General features: G+C 44.6%; 1 protein-coding gene across 1 annotated transcript in view; it reads left to right on the forward strand.

Annotated features, from left to right (window-relative positions):
- Window positions 1-20,534, forward strand: part of LOC115124008 (ubiquitin carboxyl-terminal hydrolase 33-like) — a 75,829-nt gene that overhangs the window by 49,787 nt on the left and 5,508 nt on the right. Inside the window, exons 14-22 of the mRNA XM_065005999.1 lie at window positions 3,155-3,225; window positions 3,320-3,353; window positions 3,961-4,006; window positions 9,113-9,293; window positions 9,512-9,638; window positions 12,219-12,388; window positions 12,698-12,779; window positions 13,651-13,759; window positions 14,540-14,642. Coding sequence (XP_064862071.1) covers window positions 3,155-3,225; window positions 3,320-3,353; window positions 3,961-4,006; window positions 9,113-9,293; window positions 9,512-9,638; window positions 12,219-12,388; window positions 12,698-12,779; window positions 13,651-13,759; window positions 14,540-14,642 — 923 coding nt within the window. The remainder of the gene's footprint in view (window positions 1-3,154; window positions 3,226-3,319; window positions 3,354-3,960; window positions 4,007-9,112; window positions 9,294-9,511; window positions 9,639-12,218; window positions 12,389-12,697; window positions 12,780-13,650; window positions 13,760-14,539; window positions 14,643-20,534) is intronic.

Genomic DNA, 20,534 nt, shown 5'->3' on the forward strand with positions numbered 1-20,534 from the left:
TAGGAGTCAGGGTTGGGGTCAACATTAACACATTGTTAGGAGGAGTCAGGGTTGGGGTCAACATTAACACATTGTTAGTAGGAGTCAGGGTTGGGGTCAACATTAACACATTGTTAGGAGTCAGGGTTGGGGTCAACATTAACACATTGTTAGTAGGAGTCAGGGTTGGGGTCAACATTAACACATTGTTAGTAGGAGTCAGGGTTGGGGTCAACATTAATACATTGTTAGTAGGAGTCAGGGTTGGGGTCAACATTAACACATTGTTAGTAGGAGTCAGGGTTGGGGTCAACATTAACACATTGTTAGTAGGAGTCAGGGTTGGGGTCAACATTAACACATTGTTAGGAGTCAGGGTTGGGGTCAACATTAACACATTGTTAGTAGGAATCAGGGTTGGGGTCAACATTAACACATTGTTAGGAGTCAGGGTTGGGGTCAACATTAACACATTGTTAGGAGGAGTCAGGGTTGGGGTCAACATTAACACATTGTTAGTAGGAGTCAGGGTTGGGGTCAACATTAACACATTGTTAGGAGTCAGGGTTGGGGTCAACATTAACACATTGTTAGGAGGAGTCAGGGTTGGGGTCAACATTAACACATTGTTAGTAGGAGTCAGGGTTGGGGTCAACATTAACACATTGTTAGGAGTCAGGGTTGGGGTCAACATTAACACATTGTTAGGAGTCAGGGTTGGGGTCAACATTAACACATTGTTAGGAGGAGTCAGGGTTGGGGTCAACATTAACACATTGTTAGTAGGAGTCAGGGTTGGGGTCAACATTAACACATTGTTAGGAGTCAGGGTTGGGGTCAACATTAACACATTTTTAGTAGGAGTCAGGGTTGGGGTCAACATTAACACATTGTTAGGAGTCTGGGTTGGGGTCAACATTAACACATTGTTAGGAGTCAGGGTTGGGGTCAACATTAACACATGGTTAGGAGGAGTCAGGGTTGGGGTCAACATTAACACATTGTTAGGAGGAGTCAGGGTTGGGGTCAACATTAACACATTGTTAGTAGGAGTCAGGGTTGGGGTCAACATTAACACATTGTTAGTAGGAGTCAGGGTTGGGGTCAACATTAACACATTGTTAGTAGGAGTCAGGGTTGGGGTCAACATTAACACATTGTTAGTAGGAGTCAGGGTTGGGGTCAACATTAACACATTGTTAGTAGGAGTCAGGGTTGGGGTCAACATTAACACATTGTTAGTAGGAGTCAGGGTTGGGGTCAACATTAACACATTGTTAGTAGGAGTCAGGGTTGGGGTCAACATTAACACATTGTTAGTAGGAGTCAGGGTTGGGGTCAACATTAACACATTGTTAGTAGGAGTCAGGGTTGGGGTCAACATTAACACATTGTTAGTAGGAGTCAGGGTTGGGGTCAACATTAACACATTGTTAGGAGTCAGGGTTGGGGTCAACATTAACACATTGTTAGTAGGAGTCAGGGTTGGGGTCAACATTAACACATTGTTAGGAGTCAGGGTTGGGGTCAACATTAACACATTGTTAGGAGTCAGGGTTGGGGTCAACATTAACACATTGTTAGGAGTCAGGGTTGGGGTCAACATTAACACATTGTTAGTAGGAGTCAGGGTTGGGGTCAACATTAACACATTGTTAGGAGGAGTCAGGGTTGGGGTCAACATTAACACATTGTTAGTAGGAGTCAGGGTTGGGGTCAACATTAACACATTGTTAGTAGGAGTCAGGGTTGGGGTCAACATTAACACATTGTTAGGAGTCAGGGTTGGGGTCAACATTAACACATTGTTAGTAGGAGTCAGGGTTGGGGTCAACATTAACACATTGTTAGTAGGAGTCAGGGTTGGGGTCAACATTAATACATTGTTAGGAGTCAGGGTTGGGGTCAACATTAACACATTGTTAGTAGGAGTCAGGGTTGGGGTCAACATTAACACATTGTTAGTAGGAGTCAGGGTTGGGGTCAACATTAACACATTGTTAGTAGGAGTCAGGGTTGGGGTCAACATTAACACATTGTTAGTAGGAGTCAGGGTTGGGGTCAACATTAACACATTGTTAGTAGGAGTCAGGGTTGGGGTCAACATTAACACATTGTTAGTAGGAGTCAGGGTTGGGGTCAACATTAACACATTGTTAGGAGGAGTCAGGGTTGGGGTCAACATTAACACATTGTTAGTAGGAGTCAGGGTTGGGGTCAACATTAACACATTGTTAGGAGGAGTCAGGGTTGGGGTCAACATTAACACATTGTTAGTAGGAGTCAGGGTTGGGGTCAACATTAACACATTGTTAGTAGGAGTCAGTGTTGGGGTCAACATTAACACATTGTTAGTAGGAGTCAGGGTTGGGGTCAACATTAACACATTGTTAGTAGGAGTCAGGGTTGGGGTCAACATTAACACATTGTTAGTAGGAGTCAGGGTTGGGGTCAACATTAACACATTGTTAGTAGGAGTCAGGGTTGGGGTCAACATTAACACATTGTTAGTAGGAGTCAGTGTTGGGGTCAACATTAACACATTGTTAGTAGGAGTCAGGGTTGGGGTCAACATTAACACATTGTTAGTAGGAGTCAGGGTTGGGGTCAACATTAACACATTGTTAGTAGGAGTCAGGGTTGGGGTCAACATTAACACATTGTTAGTAGGAGTCAGGGTTGGGGTCAACATTAACACATTGTTAGTAGGAGTCAGGGTTGGGGTCAACATTAACACATTGTTAGTAGGAGTCAGGGTTGGGGTCAACATTAACACATTGTTAGGAGGAGTCAGGGTTGGGGTCAACATTAACACATTGTTAGGAGTCAGGGTTGGGGTCAACATTAACACATTGTTAGGAGGAGTCAGGGTTGGGGTCAACATTAACACATTGTTAGGAGTCAGGGTTGGAGTTAACATTAACACATTGTTAGTAGGAGTCAGGGTTGGGGTCAACATTAACACATTGTTAGTAGGAGTCAGGGTTGGGGTCAATTTCAATTCCAATAAATAAAAAACACTTCAATACAAATTCAAAATGTTTAAGAGAAACTGGAATTTGAGTTCCTGAATTGAAATGGAATTGAACCCAACCCTGGTAGGAGCCGTCAGTGAGTTGTGTGAAGTCTATTCTGTTAACAGTAAAACTCTTGTGATTATGTCCTTGTGTTCCAGCTGGTGGTGGGGTCCTGCGGTGACCTTACAGGACTGTCTGGCTGCCTTCTTCACCAGAGACGAGCTGAAAGGTGAGGACCTTGACTGTCTCTGTACCTCGATGCTTCAGGCCTCTGGTACCTGTTCAGTCTGGAACGTTACTGTGTTGTTTCTGTGTGCCCCTAGGTGACAACATGTACAGCTGTGAGAAATGCAAGAAGTGAGTATTCCGAACAACCCCCCCCAACAACAAAATTATATGTACAGTGGGGCAAAAAAGTATTTCGTCAGCCACCAATTGTGCAAGTTCTCCCACTTAAAAAGATGAGAGAGGCCTGTAGTTTTCATCATAGGTACACTTCAACTATGACAGACAAAATGAGAAGGAAAAAAATCCAGAAAATCACATTGTAGGATTTTTAATGCATTTATTTGCAAATTATGGTGAAAAATAAGTATTTGGTCAATAACAAAAGTTTATCCTTTGTTGGCAATGACAGAGGTCAAACGTTTTCTGTAAGTCTTCACAAGGTTTTCACACACTGTTGCTGGTATTTTGGCCCATTCCTCCATGCAGATCTCCTCTAGAGCAGTGATGTTTTGGGGCTGTTTGCTGGGCAACACGGACTTTCAACTCCCTCCAAAGATTTTCTATGGGGTTGAGATCTGGAGACTGGCTAGGCCACTCCAGGACCTTGAAATGAACCCCCCTCCTCCAACAACAAAATATGTAAATCATTAGATAGATGACTGAATGGAACTTCTTCATGGTTTAACTCAGGAAACATGAATAAAATATTTAATTAAGACTGATTTTCCTCTGCTAGATTACGGAATGGAGTGAAATTCTGCAAAGTTCAGAGTGTACCAGAGGTGAGTGTTCAAACACTTTAGAAAACCCACGAGACTCATATTACAGGATGTACAGTATATTACAGCTGATATTACAGGATATACAGTATATTACAGCTGATATTACAGGATGTACAGTATATTACAGCTGATATTACAGGATGTACAGTATATTACAGCTGATATTACTGATATTACAGGATATACAGTATATTACAGCTGATATTACTGATATTACAGGATGTACAGTATATTACACCTGATATTACAGGATGTACAGTATATTACAGCTGATATTACAGGATGTACAGTATATTACAGCTGATATTACAGGATATACAGTATATTACAGCTGATATTACAGGATGTACAGTATATTACAGCTGATATTACTGATATTACAGGATGTACAGTATATTACAGCTGATATTACAGGATGTACAGTATATTACAGCTGATATTACAGGATGTACAGTATATTACAGCTGATATTACTGATATTACAGGATGTACAGTATATTACAGCTGATATTACAGGATATACAGTATATTACAGCTGATATTACAGGATGTACAGTATATTACAGCTGATATTACAGGATATACAGTATATTACAGCTGATATTACAGGATGTACAGTATATTACAGCTGATATTACAGGATGTACAGTATATTACAGCTGATATTACTGATATTACAGGATGTACAGTATATTACAGCTGATATTACTGATATTACAGGATGTACAGTATATTACAGCTGATATTACAGGATGTACAGTATATTACAGCTGATATTACTGATATTACAGGATGTACAGTATATTACAGCTGATATTACAGGATGTACAGTATATTACAGCTGATATTACTGATATTACAGGATGTACAGTATATTACAGCTGATATTACAGGATATACAGTATATTACAGCTGATATTACAGGATATACAGTATATTACAGCTGATATTACAGGATATACAGTATATTACAGCTGATATTACTGATATTACAGGATATACAGTATATTACAGCTGATATTACTGATATTACAGGATGTACAATATATTACAGCTGATATTACAGGATGTACAGTATATTACAGCTGATATTACAGGATGTACAGTATATTACAGGATGTACAGTATATTACAGCTGATATTACAGGATGTACAGTATATTACAGCTGATATTACAGGATGTACAGTATATTACAGCTGATATTACAGGATGTACAGTATATTACAGCTGATATTACAGGATATACAGTATATTACAGCTGATATTACTGATATTACAGGATGTACAGTATATTACACCTGATATTACAGGATGTACAGTATATTACAGCTGATATTACAGGATGTACAGTATATTACAGCTGATATTACTGATATTACAGGATGTACAGTATATTACAGCTGATATTACTGATATTACAGGATGTACAGTATATTACAGCTGATATTACAGGATGTACAGTATATTACAGCTGATATTACTGATATTACAGGATGTACAGTATATTACAGCTGATATTACTGATATTACAGGATGTACAGTATATTACAGCTGATATTACAGGATGTACAGTATATTACAGCTGATATTACAGGATGTACAGTATATTACAGCTGATATTACAGGATGTACAGTATATTACAGCTGATATTACAGGATATACAGTATATTACAGCTGATATTACAGGATGTACAGTATATTACAGCTGATATTACTGATATTACAGGATGTACAGTATATTACAGCTGATATTACTGATATTACAGGATGTACAGTATATTACAGGATGTACAGTATATTACAGCTGATATTACTGATATTACAGGATGTACAGTATATTACAGCTGATATTACAGGATATACAGTATATTACAGCTGATATTACAGGATGTACAGTATATTACAGCTGATATTACAGGATGTACAGTATATTACAGCTGATATTACAGGATGTACAGTATATTACAGCTGATATTACAGGATATACAGTATATTACAGCTGATATTACAGGATGTACAGTATATTACAGCTGATATTACAGGATGTACAGTATATTACAGCTGATATTACTGATATTACAGGATGTACAATATATTACAGCTGATATTACAGGATGTACAGTATATTACAGCTGATATTACAGGATGTACAGTATATTACAGGATGTACAGTATATTACAGCTGATATTACAGGATGTACAGTATATTACAGCTGATATTACAGGATGTACAGTATATTACAGCTGATATTACAGGATGTACAGTATATTACAGCTGATATTACTGATATTACAGGATGTACAGTATATTACACCTGATATTACAGGATGTACAGTATATTACAGCTGATATTACAGGGTGTACAGTATATTACAGCTGATATTACTGATATTACAGGGTGTACAGTATATTACAGCTGATATTACTGATATTACAGGATGTACAGTATATTACAGCTGATATTACAGGATGTACAGTATATTACAGCTGATATTACTGATATTACAGGATGTACAGTATATTACAGCTGATATTACAGGATGTACAGTATATTACAGCTGATATTACAGGATGTACAGTATATTACAGCTGATATTACAGGATGTACAGAGCATTTGGAAAGTTTTTAGACCCCTTGACTTTTTCTCTCAACAAAATGTACGTTACAGCCTTATTCATAAATTGATTAAATAGCTGATTTTCCTCATACCCCATAATGACATCACAATACCCCATAATGACATCACAATACCCCATAATGACATCACAATACCCCATAATGACATCACAATACCCCATAATGACATCACAATACCCCATAATGACATCACAATACCCCATAATGACATCACAATACCCCATAAAGACAAAGCGAAAACAGGTTTTCAGGATAAAATAAAAAACTGATATCTTATTTACATAAGTATTCAGAACCTTTGCTATGAGACTTGAAATTGAGCTCAGGTGCATCCTGTTTCCATTGATCATCCTTGAGATGTTTCTACAACTTGACTGGAGTCCACCTGTGGTAAATTCAACTGATTGGACATGATTTGGAAAGGCACACACCTGTCTATATAAAGGTCCCACAGTTGACAGTGCAGGTCAGAGCAAAAACCAAGCCATGAGGTCGAAGGAATTGTCCGTAGTTCTCAGAGACAGGATTGTGTCGAGGCACTGATCTGGGGAAGGTACCAAAAATGTCTGCAGAATTGAAGGTCCCCAAGAACACAGTGGCCACAGTGGCATCATTCTTAAATGGAAGAAGTTTGGAACCACATAGACTCTTCCTAGTGCTGTCCGTCCGGCCAAACTGAGCAATAGGGGGAGAAGGACCTTGGTCAGTGAGGTGACCAAGAACCCGATAGTCACTCTGACAGAGCTCCAGAGTTCCTCTGTGGAGATGGGAGAACCATCCAGAAGGACAACCATCTCTGCAGCACATTTGCCAAAAGACACAAGAATCTCTGGTCTGATGAAACCAAGATTGAACTCTTTGGCCTGAATTCCAAGCCTCACATCTGGAGGAAACCTGGCACCATCTCTACAAGCATGGTGGTGGCAGCATCGTGCTGTGGAGATGTTTTTCAGAGGCAGGGACTGGGAGGCTAGTCAGGATCGAGGGAAAGATCAACGGAGCAAAGTACAGAGAGAGATCCTTGATGAAAACCGGCTCCAGAGCGAAGGTTCACCTTCCAACAGGACAACGACCCTAAGCACACAGCCAAGACAATGCAGGAGTGGCTTCGGGACAAGTCTCTGAATGTCCTTGAGTGGCCCACACAGAGCCAGGACTTTAACTCGATAGAACATCTCTGGAGAGACCTGAAAATAGCTGTGCAGCGACACTCCCCATCCAACCTGACAGAGGTTGAGAGGATCTGCAGAGAGGATTGGGAGAAACTCCCCAAATACAGGTGTGCCAAGCTTGTAGCGTCATACCCAAGAAGACTCAAGTCTGTAATCGCTGCCAAAGGTGCTTCAACAAAGTACTGCGTAAAGGGTCTGAATACTTATGTAAATGTGATATTTCAGTAAAAAAAAAAGTATGCATTTGCAAACATTTCTAAAATCCTGTTTTTGCTTTGTCATTATGGGGTGTTGTGTGTAGATTGATGAGGACAAATATATTATATTTATATATATATATATATTTATATATATTTATATATATATATATTAGAATAAGGCTGTAACAAAATGTGGAGAAAGTCCAGGGGTCTGAATACTTTAAGAATGAGCTGAATATACACAACATGGCCAAAAGTATGCGGACACCCCTTCAAATTAGCGGGCTCAATTTCAGCCACACACATTTCTGACAGGTCTATTTTACCTTTATTTAACTAGGCAAGTCGGTTAAGAACAAACTCTTATTTTCAATGACGTCCTACCCGGGCCAAACCCGGACGACGCTGGGCCAATTGTCTTAATTCTCAATGATGGCCTAGGAACAGTGGGTTTAACTGTTATAGCAGCAATGTTCCAACATCTAGTGGAAAGCCTTCCCAGAAGAGTAGAGGCTGTTATAGCAGCAATGTTCCAACATCTAGTGGAAAACCTTCCCAGAAGAGTAGAGGCTGTTATAGCAGCAATGTTCCAACATCTAGTGGAAAGCCTTCCCAGAAGAGTGGAGGCTGTTATAGCAGCAATGTTCCAACATCTAGTGGAAAGCCTTCCCAGAAGAGTGGAGGATGTTATAGCAGCAAAGGGGGGGGGGACCAACTCCATATTAATAATGCCCATGATTTTGTATGAGATGTTCGACGAGCAGGTGTCTACATACTTTTGGAAGAAGAGTGTGTGTGTATGTGATTTATTGTCACACACATCAGATCGGTGCAGTGAATTGTGTTGTTTTACAGGGTCAGCCACAGTATTACCGGCGTCCCTGGAGCAAATTAGGTTTAAGTGTTTTGCTCAAGGGCACATCAACAGATTTTTCAACTTGTCGGCTCGGGTATTCGTACCAGCCACCTTTCGGGTTAGTGGCCCACCGCTCTAATCGCTAGGCTACCTGCTACTAAACCAGGCAAGGTATTATTCAGTTACACTTTCAATTCAACATAATTATGAAATGATTTGTTTTCATTCCCTTTCCAGATCCTGTGCATCCACCTGAAGCGGTTTAGACACGAGCTGATGTTCTCCATTAAGATCGGGACTCACGTCTCCTTCCCATTGGAGGGCCTGGACCTGCAGCCCTTCCTGGCCAAGGATGGCTCCGCCCACACCACCTCCTACGACCTGCTGTCCGTCATCTGTCACCATGGCACCGCCAGCAGTGAGTGTTCCCCCCCCGTCATAAGGTCTGTTCTTATGGAGGGAGACAGAGGGCTCTGGATCGACAGATAGAAACTTGTTCTAGGACCTTGAGGGCTTTCACCATTTTTTTTTTTTAAGTAATCAACTTCATGGGGATTGTTATTCTGTTCTCTTCTTGCAAACCCCAGGTTAACCTCCTATCTCTTCCTCCTCTCCCTATCATCCTCCTCTCACCAGGTGGCCACTACATAGCCTACTGTAGGAATGACCTGAACAACCTCTGGTATGAGTTTGATGACCAGAGCGTCACCGAGGTGTCAGAGTCCTGCGTCCAGAACGCTGAGGCCTACGTACTGTTCTACAAGTAAGACAAACAGCATATAACCAACCATAGGAGTGGTATTATAACTACCTCCTCCTCTAGGAGTGGTATTATAACTGCCTCCTCCTCTAGGAGTGGTATTATAACTACCTCCTCCTCTAGGAGTGGTATTATAACTACCTCCTCCTCTAGGAGTGGTATTATAACTACCTCCTCCTCTAGGAGTGGTATTATAACTACCTCCTCCTCTAGGAGTGGTATTATAACTACCTCCTCCTCTAGGAGTGGTATTATAACTGCCTCCTCCTCTAGGAGTGGTATTATAACTACCTCCTCCTCTAGGAGTGGTATTATAACTGCCTCCTCCTCTAGGAGTGGTATTATTAGAACTACCTCTAGGAGTGGTATTATTAGAACTGCCTCTAGGAGTGGTATTATTAGAACTACCTCTAGGAGCGGTATTATTAGAACTACCTCTAGGAGTGGTATTATTAGAACTGCCTCTAGGAGCGGTATTATTAGAACTACCTCCTCTAGGAGTGGTATTATTAGAACTACCTCTAGGAGTGGTATTATTAGAACTGCCTCCTCCGCTAGGAGCGGTGTGATAGAACAGGCCTACGTACTGTTCTACAAGTAAGACAAACAGCATATAACCAACCATAGGAGTGGTATTATAACTACCTCCTCCTCTAGGAGTGGTATTATAACTGCCTCCTCCTCTAGGAGTGGTATTATAACTACCTCCTCCTCTAGGAGTGGTATTATAACTGCCTCCTCCTCTAGGAGTGGTATTATAACTACCTCCTCCTCTAGGAGTGGTATTATAACTACCTCCTCCTCTAGGAGTGGTATTATAACTACCTCCTCCTCTAGGAGTGGTATTATAACTACCTCCTCCTCTAGGAGTGGTATTATAACTGCCTCCTCCTCCAGGAGTGGTATTATAACTACCTCCTCCTCTAGGAGTGGTATTATAACTACCTCCTCCTCTAGGAGTGGTATTATAACTACCTCCTCCTCTAGGAGTGGTATTATAACTGCCTCCTCCTCTAGGAGTGGTATTATAACTGCCTCCTCCTCTAGGAGTGGTATTATAACTGCCTCCTCCTCTAGGAGTGGTATTATTAGAACTACCTCCTCCTCTAGGAGTGGTATTATAACTACCTCCTCCTCTAGGAGTGGTATTATAACTGCCTCCTCCTCTAGGAGTGGTATTATAACTGCCTCCTCCTCTAGGAGTGGTATTATTAGAACTACCTCTAGGAGTGGTATTATTAGAACTGCCTCTAGGAGTGGTATTATTAGAACTACCTCTAGGAGCGGTATTATTAGAACTACCTCTAGGAGTGGTATTATTAGAACTGCCTCTAGGAGCGGTATTATTAGAACTACCTCCTCTAGGAGTGGTATTATTAGAACTACCTCTAGGAGTGGTATTATTAGAACTACCTCTAGGAGTGGTATTATTAGAACTACCTCTAGGAGTGGTATTATTAGAACTACCTCTAGGAGTGGTATTATTAGAACTACCTCTAGGAGTGGTATTATTAGAACTACCTCTAGGAGTGGTATTATTAGAACTACCTCCTCTAGGAGTGGTATTATTAGAACTACCTCTAGGAGTGGTATTATTAGAACTACCTCCTCCTCTAGGAGTGGTATTATTAGAACTACCTCCTCCTCTAGGAGTGGTATTATTAGAACTGCCTCTAGGAGTGGTATTATTAGAACTGCCTCTAGGAGTGGTATTATTAGAACTGCCTCCTCTTGGAGTGGTATTATTAGAACTACCTCTAGGAGTGGTATTATTAGAACTACCTCCTCCTCTAGGAGTGGTATTATTAGAACTACCTCCTCCTCTAGGAGTGGTATTATTAGAACTACCTCTAGGAGTGGTATTATTAGAACTACCTCCTCCTCTAGGAGTGGTATTATTAGAACTACCTCCTCCTCTAGGAGTGGTATTATTAGAACTACCTCTAGGAGTGGTATTATTAGAACTGCCTCCTCCTCTAGGAGTGGTATTATTAGAACTGCCTCCTCCTCTAGGAGTGGTATTATTAGAACTGCCTCCTCCTCTAGGAGTGGTATTATTAGAACTGCCTCTAGGAGTGGTATTATTAGAACTGCCTCTAGGAGTGGTATTATTAGAACTACCTCCTCCTCTAGGAGTGGTATTATTAGAACTACCTCTAGGAGCGGTATTATTAGAACTTCCTCTAGGAGTGGTATTATTAGAACTGCCTCTAGGAGCGGTATTATTAGAACTGCCTCTAGGAGCGGTATTATTAGAACTGCCTCCTCCGCTAGGAGCGGTGTGATAGAAGAGGACTTATCACACAAAGCAACACAGCATGAGACCACCACACTAAGAACAGTTATGAGACTTAATCCTGAACAGTGGGGCGACATCCTTCCTCTAGACATCAACAGCAGAATTCTAATCTGGATTAGAGCCTTCTCTGGAGGCCGTGCCAGTTTTACCAGATTTTCTTCGTAGAGGATGTAGTTATTTTCTTGTTTTCTGTAAACAGGAAGTTTCTGTGCTCTGGTACCGACCACGTCCGTGTAGTTGATTTAGCGCACGGTTACTAACGTGTACTGTTTGTGTCCCTCCAGGAAGAGCAACGAGGAGGCGCTGAAGGAGAGGAGGAAAGTGACGGGTCTACTTGGCGTGACGGAGCCCAGTCTGCTACAGTTCTACGTCTCCAGACAGTGGCTCAACAAGTTCAAGACTTTCGCTGAGCCCGGACCCATCTCCAATGACGACTTCCTCTGCTCACATGGAGGTACGGAGCGATGGACTTTTATCTTTCCAACTATCCATGTCTGTCTCTATCAGACATGTATATATCTTTCTCTCTATCTGAATCAGTCAGACAGCCAGTCAGTCAGCCAGCCAGTCAGACAGCCAGCCAGACAGACAGCCAGACAGCCAGCCAGTCAGCCAGCCAGCCAGTCAGCCAGCCAGCCAGTCAGTCAAAGCAACTGGGGGAAATAAAGACCAAATGAATCCATGTTTACAGAGGATATTGGATAATGTTAGTATTACCCATAATGACTTGTGACGAAGATCTTTTTAAATGTTGTGTTGTCAGGCGTGCCGCCTGCCAAGGCCGCGTTCATCGACGATCTGGTAGTGATGCTGCCTCAGAACGCGTGGGACCACCTCTACAGCAGGTCAGCTTCATGCAGCGACACGGTACCGTCATTAAGTGGGATTAATGACTACGTTTACATGGCGGAGGATTAAACAGGATTGTTAGGGAATCAAACCTATATTAATTACTCAAATTCACATTATTGTGTCAGTGTAACCGTACCCATAGTTGATTAAAGTCATGGTTTATAAGGTGTATTTTTACGGCTAGGAGCATTGTCTGACGTCAGGTAGCACGACGGCCGTCTCCTGGCATCGCATGCGGCTAAGGGGAGTGCTTACTGGTTCTGAGAGGTTTATTCACTGAGCTGTGTTTCACGGCCTGAATTCTGGGACTGTGGTCCCTGGTCTAGGTGTTACTAGTCTGCCAAGGTGTTACTAAACTCTGATTGGTCTGTCAAGGTGTGTTACTAAGCTGTGAATGGTCTGCCAAGGTGTGTTACTAAGCTGTGATTGGTCTGCCAAGGTGTGTTACTAAGCTGTGATTGGTCTGTCAAGGTGTGTTACTGAGCTGTGATTAGTCTGGTCAAGGTGTGTTACTAAGCTGTGATTGGTCTGTCAAGGTGTGTTACTAAGCTGTGATTGGTCTGGTCAAGGTGTGTTACTAAGCTGTGATTAGTCTGGTCAAGGTGTGTTACTAAGCTGTGATTGGTCTGCCAAGGTGTGTTACTAAGCTGTGATTGGTCTGCCAAGGTGTGTTACTAAGCTGTGATTGGTCTGTCAAGGTGTGTTACTAAGCTGTGATTGGTCTGGTCAAGGTGTGTTACTAAGCTGTGATTAGTCTGGTCAAGGTGTGTTACTAAGCTGTGATTGGTCTGGTCAAGGTGTGTTACTAAGCTGTGATTGGTCTGTCAAGGTGTGTTACTGAGCTGTGATTGGTTTGTTGTCTAGGTACGGAGGCGGGCCTGCTGTCAACCACCTGTATGTGTGTCACACTTGTCAGACAGAGATCGAGAAGCTGGAAAAGAGACGCAGGACAGAGCTGGACATGTTTGTCCGGGTAAGGACTTTCACGGATACTTTCCTTTGCAGGATTTTTTCCACCCCAGCACTAACACACCTGTTTTAATGTTCTCAATGAATTGAAATGATAAACTTTCTCTCTCAACTCTCTTTCTTCCCATCCCCTCCCCTTCCTCTTCCCTATCCTCCCCCCTTCCCCTGCTCTTCTCCCTATCCTCCCCCTTCCCGCTCTTCTCCCTATCCTCCCCCCTTCCCCTGCTCTTCTCCCTATCCTCCCCCTTCCCTCTCTCTTCTCCCTATCCTCCCCTTCCCTCGCTCTTCTCCCTATCCTCCCCCTTCCCTCGCTCTTCTCCCTATCCTCCCCCTTCCCTCGCTCTTCTCCCTATCCTCCCCCCTTCCTCGCTCTTCTCCCTATCCTCCCCCTTCCCTCGCTCTTCTCCCTATCCTCCCCCTTCACTCGCTCTTCTCCCTATCCTCCCCCTTCACTCGCTCTTCTCCCTATCCTCCCCTTCCTCGCTCTTCTCCCTATCCTCCCCCCCTTCCTCGCTCTTCTCCCTATCCTCCCCCTTCCTCGCTCTTCTCCCTATCCTCCCCCTTCCTCGCTCTTCTCCCTATCCTCCCCCCTTCCCTCGCTCTTCTCCCTATCCTCCCCCCTTCCCTCGCTCTTCTCCCCTATCCTCCCCCTTCCCTCGCTCTTCTCCCTATCCTCCCCCCTTCCCTCGCTCTTCTCCCCCTTCCTCGCTCTTCTCCCTACCCTCTTCCCTCGCTCTTCTCCCTATCCTCCCCCCTTCCCTCCCCTCTTCCTTCCTCTGTTCAGCTGAACAAGGCATTCCAAGAGGAGGAGTCTCCACTGATCATCTACTGCATCAGCATGCAGTGGTTCAGAGAGTGGGAGGGCTTTGTCAAGGGAAAGGACAATGGTGAGTGGTTGGTTCAGAGAGTGGGAGGGCTTTGTCAAGGGAAAGGACAATGGTGAGTGGTTGGTTCAGAGAGTGGGAGGGCTTTGTCAAGGGAAAGGACAATGGTGAGTGGTTGGTTCAGAGAGTGGGAGGGCTTTGTCAAGGGAAAGGACAATGGTGAGTGGCTGGTTCAGAGAGTGGGAGGGCTTTGTCAAGGGAAAGGACAATGGTGAGTGGTTGGTTCAGAGAGTGGGAGGGCTTTGTCAAGGGAAAGGACAATGGTGAGTGGTTGGTTCAGAGAGTGGGAGGGCTTTGTCAAGGGAAAGGACAATGGTGAGTGGTTGGTTCAGAGAGTGGGAGGGCTTTGTCAAGGGAAAGGACAATGGTGAGTGGTTGGTTCAGAGAGTGGGAGGGCTTTGTCAAGGAAAGGACAATGGTGAGTGGTTGTTTCAGAGAGTGGGAGGGCTTTGTCAAGGGAAAGGACAATGGTGAGTGGTTGTTTCAGAGAGTGGGAGGGCTTTGTCAAGGGAAAGGACAATGGTGAGTGGTTGGTTCAGAGAGTGGGAGGGCTTTGTCAAGGGAAAGGACAATGGTGAGTGGTTGTTTCAGAGAGTGGGAGGGCTTTGTCAAGGGAAAGGACAATGGTGAGTGGCTGGGCTTCGTTAAGGGAAAGGACAATGGTGAGTGGTTGTTTCAGAGAGTGGGAGGGCTTTGTCAAGGGAAAGGACAATGGTGAGTGGTTGTTTCAGAGAGTGGGAGGGCTTTGTCAAGGGAAAGGACAATGGTGAGTGGTTGTTTCAGAGAGTGGGAGGGCTTTGTCAAGGGAAAGGACAATGGTGAGTGGTTGTTTCAGAGAGTGGGAGGGCTTTGTCAAGGGAAAGGACAATGGTGAGTGGTTGGTTCAGAGAGTGGGAGGGCTTTGTCAAGGGAAAGGACAATGGTGAGTGGTTGGTTCAGAGAGTGGGAGGGCTTTGTCAAGGGAAAGGACAATGGTGAGTGGTTGTTTCAGAGAGTGGGAGGGCTTTGTCAAGGGAAAGGACAATGGTGAGTGGTTGTTTCAGAGAGTGGGAGGGCTTTGTCAAGGGAAAGGACAATGGTGAGTGGTTGGTTCAGAGAGTGGGAGGGCTTTGTCAAGGGAAAGGACAATGGTGAGTGGTTGGTTCAGAGAGTGGGAGGGCTTTGTCAAGGGAAAGGACAATGGTGAGTGGTTGTTTCAGAGAGTGGGAGGGGAGGGCTTTGTCAAGGGAAAGGACAATGGTGAGTGGTTGGTTCAGAGAGTGGGAGGGCTTTGTCAAGGGAAAGGACAATGGTGAGTGGTTGTTTCAGAGAGTGGGAGGGCTTTGTCAAGGGAAAGGACAATGGTGAGTGGTTGGTTCAGAGAGTGGGAGGGCTTTGTCAAGGGAAAGGACAATGGTGAGTGGTTGGTTCAGAGAGTGGGAGGGCTTTGTCAAGGGAAAGGACAATGGTGAGTGGTTGTTTCAGAGAGTGGGAGGGCTTTGTCAAGGGAAAGGACAATGGTGAGTGGTTGTTTCAGAGAGTGGGAGGGCTTTGTCAAGGGAAAGGACAATGGTGAGTGGTTGGTTCAGAGAGTGGGAGGGCTTTGTCAAGGGAAAGGACAATGGTGAGTGGTTGTTTCAGAGAGTGGGAGGGCTTTGTCAAGGGAAAGGACAATGGTGAGTGGTTGTTTCAGAGAGTGGGAGGGCTTTGTCAAGGGAAAGGACAATGGTGAGTGGTTGTTTCAGAGAGTGGGAGGGCTTTGTCAAGGGAAAGGACAATGGTGAGTGGTTGTTTCAGAGAGTGGGAGGGCTTTGTCAAGGGAAAGGACAATGGTGAGTGGTTGGTTCAGAGAGTGGGAGGGCTTTGTCAAGGGAAAGGACAATGGTGAGTGGTTGTTTCAGAGAGTGGGAGGGCTTTGTCAAGGGAAAGGACAATGGTGAGTGGTTGTTTCAGAGAGTGGGAGGGCTTTGTCAAGGGAAAGGACAATGGTGAGTGGTTGTTTCAGAGAGTGGAGTCAAGGGAAAGGAGGGCTTTGTTTCAGGGCTTTGGGAAAGGACAATGGTGAGTGGTTGTTTCAGAGAGTGGGAGGGCTTTGTCAAGGGAAAGGACAATGGTGAGTGGTTGTTTCAGAGAGTGGGAGGGCTTTGTCAAGGGAAAGGACAATGGTGAGTGGTTGGTTCAGAGAGTGGGAGGGCTTTGTCAAGGGAAAGGACAATGGTGAGTGGTTGTTTCAGAGAGTGGGAGGGCTTTGTCAAGGGAAAGGACAATGGTGAGTGGCTGGTTCAGAGAGTGGGAGGGCTTTGTCAAGGGAAAGGACAATGGTGAGTGGCTGGTTCAGAGAGTGGGAGGGCTTTGTCAAGGGAAAGGACAATGGTGAGTGGTTGTTTCAGAGAGTGGGAGGGCTTTGTCAAGGGAAAGGACAATGGTGAGTGGTTGTTTCAGAGAGTGGGAGGGCTTTGTCAAGGGAAAGGACAATGGTGAGTGGTTGGGAGTGGGAGGGCTTTGTCAAGGGAAAGGACAATGGTGAGTGGTTGTTTCAGAGAGTGGGAGGGCTTTGTCAGGGAAAGGACAATGGTGAGTGGTTGTTTCAGAGAGTGGGAGGGCTTTGTCAAGGGAAAGGACAATGGTGAGTGGTTGTTTCAGAGAGTGGGAGGGCTTTGTCAAGGGAAAGGACAATGGTGAGTGGTTGTTTCAGAGAGTGGGAGGGCTTTGTCAAGGGAAAGGACAATGGTGAGTGGTTGTTTCAGAGAGTGGGAGGGCTTTGTCAAGGGAAAGGACAATGGTGAGTGGTTGGTTCAGAGAGTGGGAGGGCTTTGTCAAGGGAAAGGACAATGGTGAGTGGTTGTTTCAGAGAGTGGGAGGGCTTTGTCAAGGGAAAGGACAATGGTGAGTGGTTGGTTCAGAGAGTGGGAGGGCTTTGTCAAGGGAAAGGACAATGGTGAGTGGGAGGGCTTTGTCAAGGGAAAGGACAATGGTGAGTGGTTGTTTCAGAGAGTGGGAGGGCTTTGTCAAGGGAAAGGACAATGGTGAGTGGTTGTTTCAGAGAGTGGGAGGGCTTTGTCAAGGGAAAGGACAATGGTGAGTGGTTGTTTCAGAGAGTGGGAGGGCTTTGTCAAGGGAAAGGACAATGGTGAGTGGTTGTTTCAGAGAGTGGGAGGGCTTTGTCAAGGGAAAGGACAATGGTGAGTGGTTGTTTCAGAGAGTGGGAGGGCTTTGTCAAGGGAAAGGACAATGGTGAGTGGTTGGTTCAGAGAGTGGGAGGGCTTTGTCAAGGGAAAGGACAATGGTGAGTGGTTGTTTCAGAGAGTGGGAGGGCTTTGTCAAGGGAAAGGACAATGGTGAGTGGTTGGTTCAGAGAGTGGGAGGGCTTTGTCAAGGGAAAGGACAATGGTGAGTGGTTGGTTCAGAGAGTGGGAGGGCTTTGAGGGGGACTTTGTCAAGGGAAAGGACAATGGTGAGTGGTTGGTTCAGAGAGTGGGAGGGCTTTGTCAAGGGAAAGGACAATGGTGAGTGGTTGGCTTTTCAGAGAGTGGGAGGGCTTTGTCAAGGGAAAGGACAATGGTGAGTGGTTGTTTCAGAGAGTGGGAGGGCTTTGTCAAGGGAAAGGACAATGGTGAGTGGTTGTTTCAGAGAGTGGGAGGGCTTTGTCAAGGGAAAGGACAATGGTGAGTGGTTGTTTCAGAGAGTGGGAGGGCTTTGTCAAGGGAAAGGACAATGGTGAGTGGTTGTTTCAGAGAGTGGGAGGGCTTTGTCAAGGGAAAGGACAATGGTGAGTGGTTGTTTCAGAGAGTGGGAGGGCTTCGTCAAGGGAAAGGACAATGGCGATTGGCTGGTTCAGAGAGTGGGAAGGGCTTCATCAAGGGAAAGAACAATGGTGATTAGCTAAACTGATACACTACATGACCAAAACTATGTGGACACCTGCATGTCGAACATCTCATTCCAAAATCATGGGCTTTAAAAGGGAATCGGTCCCCATATTTGCTACTACAACAGCCTCCACTGTTGGAACATTGCTGCAGGGACTTGCTTCCATTCAGCCACAAGAGCATTAGTGAGGTCGGGCATTTATGTTGGCTCGCAGTCTGTGTTCCAATTCATCCCAAAGGTGTTCGATCTCGACAAACCATTTCTGTAAGGACCTCGCTTTGTGCACTAGGGGACTTCTCATGCTGAAACGGGAAAGGCCCTTCCCCAAACTGTTGCCACAAAGTTGGAAGCACAGAATGGTCTAGAATAACTAATGTCACCGGAGGAGATGGCTGCCGTTTTAAGGGCTCTTAACCAATTGTGCGTGTTTTTGTGCGTTATTTGTAACTTATTTTGTACATAATGTTTCTGCTACTTATGACCGAAAAGTCCTTCTAGACATCAGGACAGCGATAACTCACCTCGTACTGGACAAAGATTTTTTCTTTAACGAGTCGGACTCTAAGGATTTACTTCAGACACCGTCATTCGCAAGAGAAAGAGACGGAGATATCGGGGTCGTAGGTCGGGGTGCCTCGTAAGGATCAGACAGGAGAAAGAGATGGAGATATCTGGGTCGTAGGTCGGGGTGCCTCGTAAGGATCCGACAGGAGAAAGAGATGGAGATATCGGGGTCGTAGGTCGGGGTGCCTCGTAAGGATCCGACAGGAGAAAGAGATGGAGATATCGGGGTGGGGATCAGGAGAAAGAGATGGAGATAGGTCGGGGTGCCTCGTAAGGATCCGACAGGAGAAAGAGATGGAGATATCGGGGTCGTAGGTCGGGGTGCCTCGTAAGGATCCGACAGGAGAAAGAGATGGAGATATCGGGACGTAGGTCGGGGTGCCTCGTAAGGATCCGACAGGAGAAAGAGATGGAGATATCGGGGTCGTAGGTCGGGGTGCATCGTTAGGATCCGACGGCGAATGGGTAATCTGCCTCTACCATCAGTCCTATTAGCTGACGTACAAATGGATAACAAAATAGACAAGCTACGATCATGTATATCCTACCAACGGGACATTAAAAACTGTAATATCTTATGTTCCACTGAGTCGTGGCTGAACAAAGACATGGATAAAATACAGCTAGCTGGGTTTACGCTGCCTCCGGAAAGACGAGGGGTGGAGGTCTGTCTTTTTGTCAATGACAGCTGGTGCACGAAATCTAATATTAACTCTCAAGGTCGCCTGAGGTAGAGTATTTCATGATAAGCTGTAGACCACACTATTTACCAAGAGTTTTCATCTATATTTTTCGTAACTGTCTATCTACCACCACAAACCAATGCTGGCACTAAGACCGCACTCAACGAGCTGTAATAGGCCATAATCAAACAGGAAAACACTCATCCAGAGGTGGCGCTCCTAGTGGCCGGGGTCTTTAATGCAAGGAAACTTAAATCCGTTTTACCTCATTTCTACCAGCATGTCACATGTGCAATCAGAGGGGAAAAAACTCTGGACCACCTTTACTCCACACACAGAGATGCATACAAAGCTCTCCCTCGCCCTCCATTTGGCAAATATGACCATAATTCTATCCTCCTGATTCCTGCTTACAAGCAAAAACTAAAGCAGGAATCACCAGTGACTCGCTCAATACAGAAGTGGTCAGATGACACAGACGCTAAGCTACAGGACTGTTTTGCACAGATTGGAATATGTTCTGGGATTCTTCCGGTGGCACTGAGGGGTACACCACTGGCTTCATCAATAAGTGCATTGATGACGTCGTCCACCCAGTGACTAAAAGTACATACCCCAACCAGAAGCCATGGATTACAGGCAACATCCGCACTGAGCTAATGGGTAGAGCTGCCGCTTTCAAGGAGAGGTACTCTAACCCAGACACTTAGAAGAAATCCCGCTGTGCCCTCAGACGAACCATCAAAGGCATCAATACAGGACTAAGATTGAATCGTACTACACTGGCTCCCACGCTCGT

This window comes from Oncorhynchus nerka, linkage group LG20 (genome assembly GCF_034236695.1).
Source record: "Oncorhynchus nerka isolate Pitt River linkage group LG20, Oner_Uvic_2.0, whole genome shotgun sequence".
In the NCBI taxonomy this organism is placed as follows: domain Eukaryota; kingdom Metazoa; phylum Chordata; class Actinopteri; order Salmoniformes; family Salmonidae; genus Oncorhynchus; species Oncorhynchus nerka.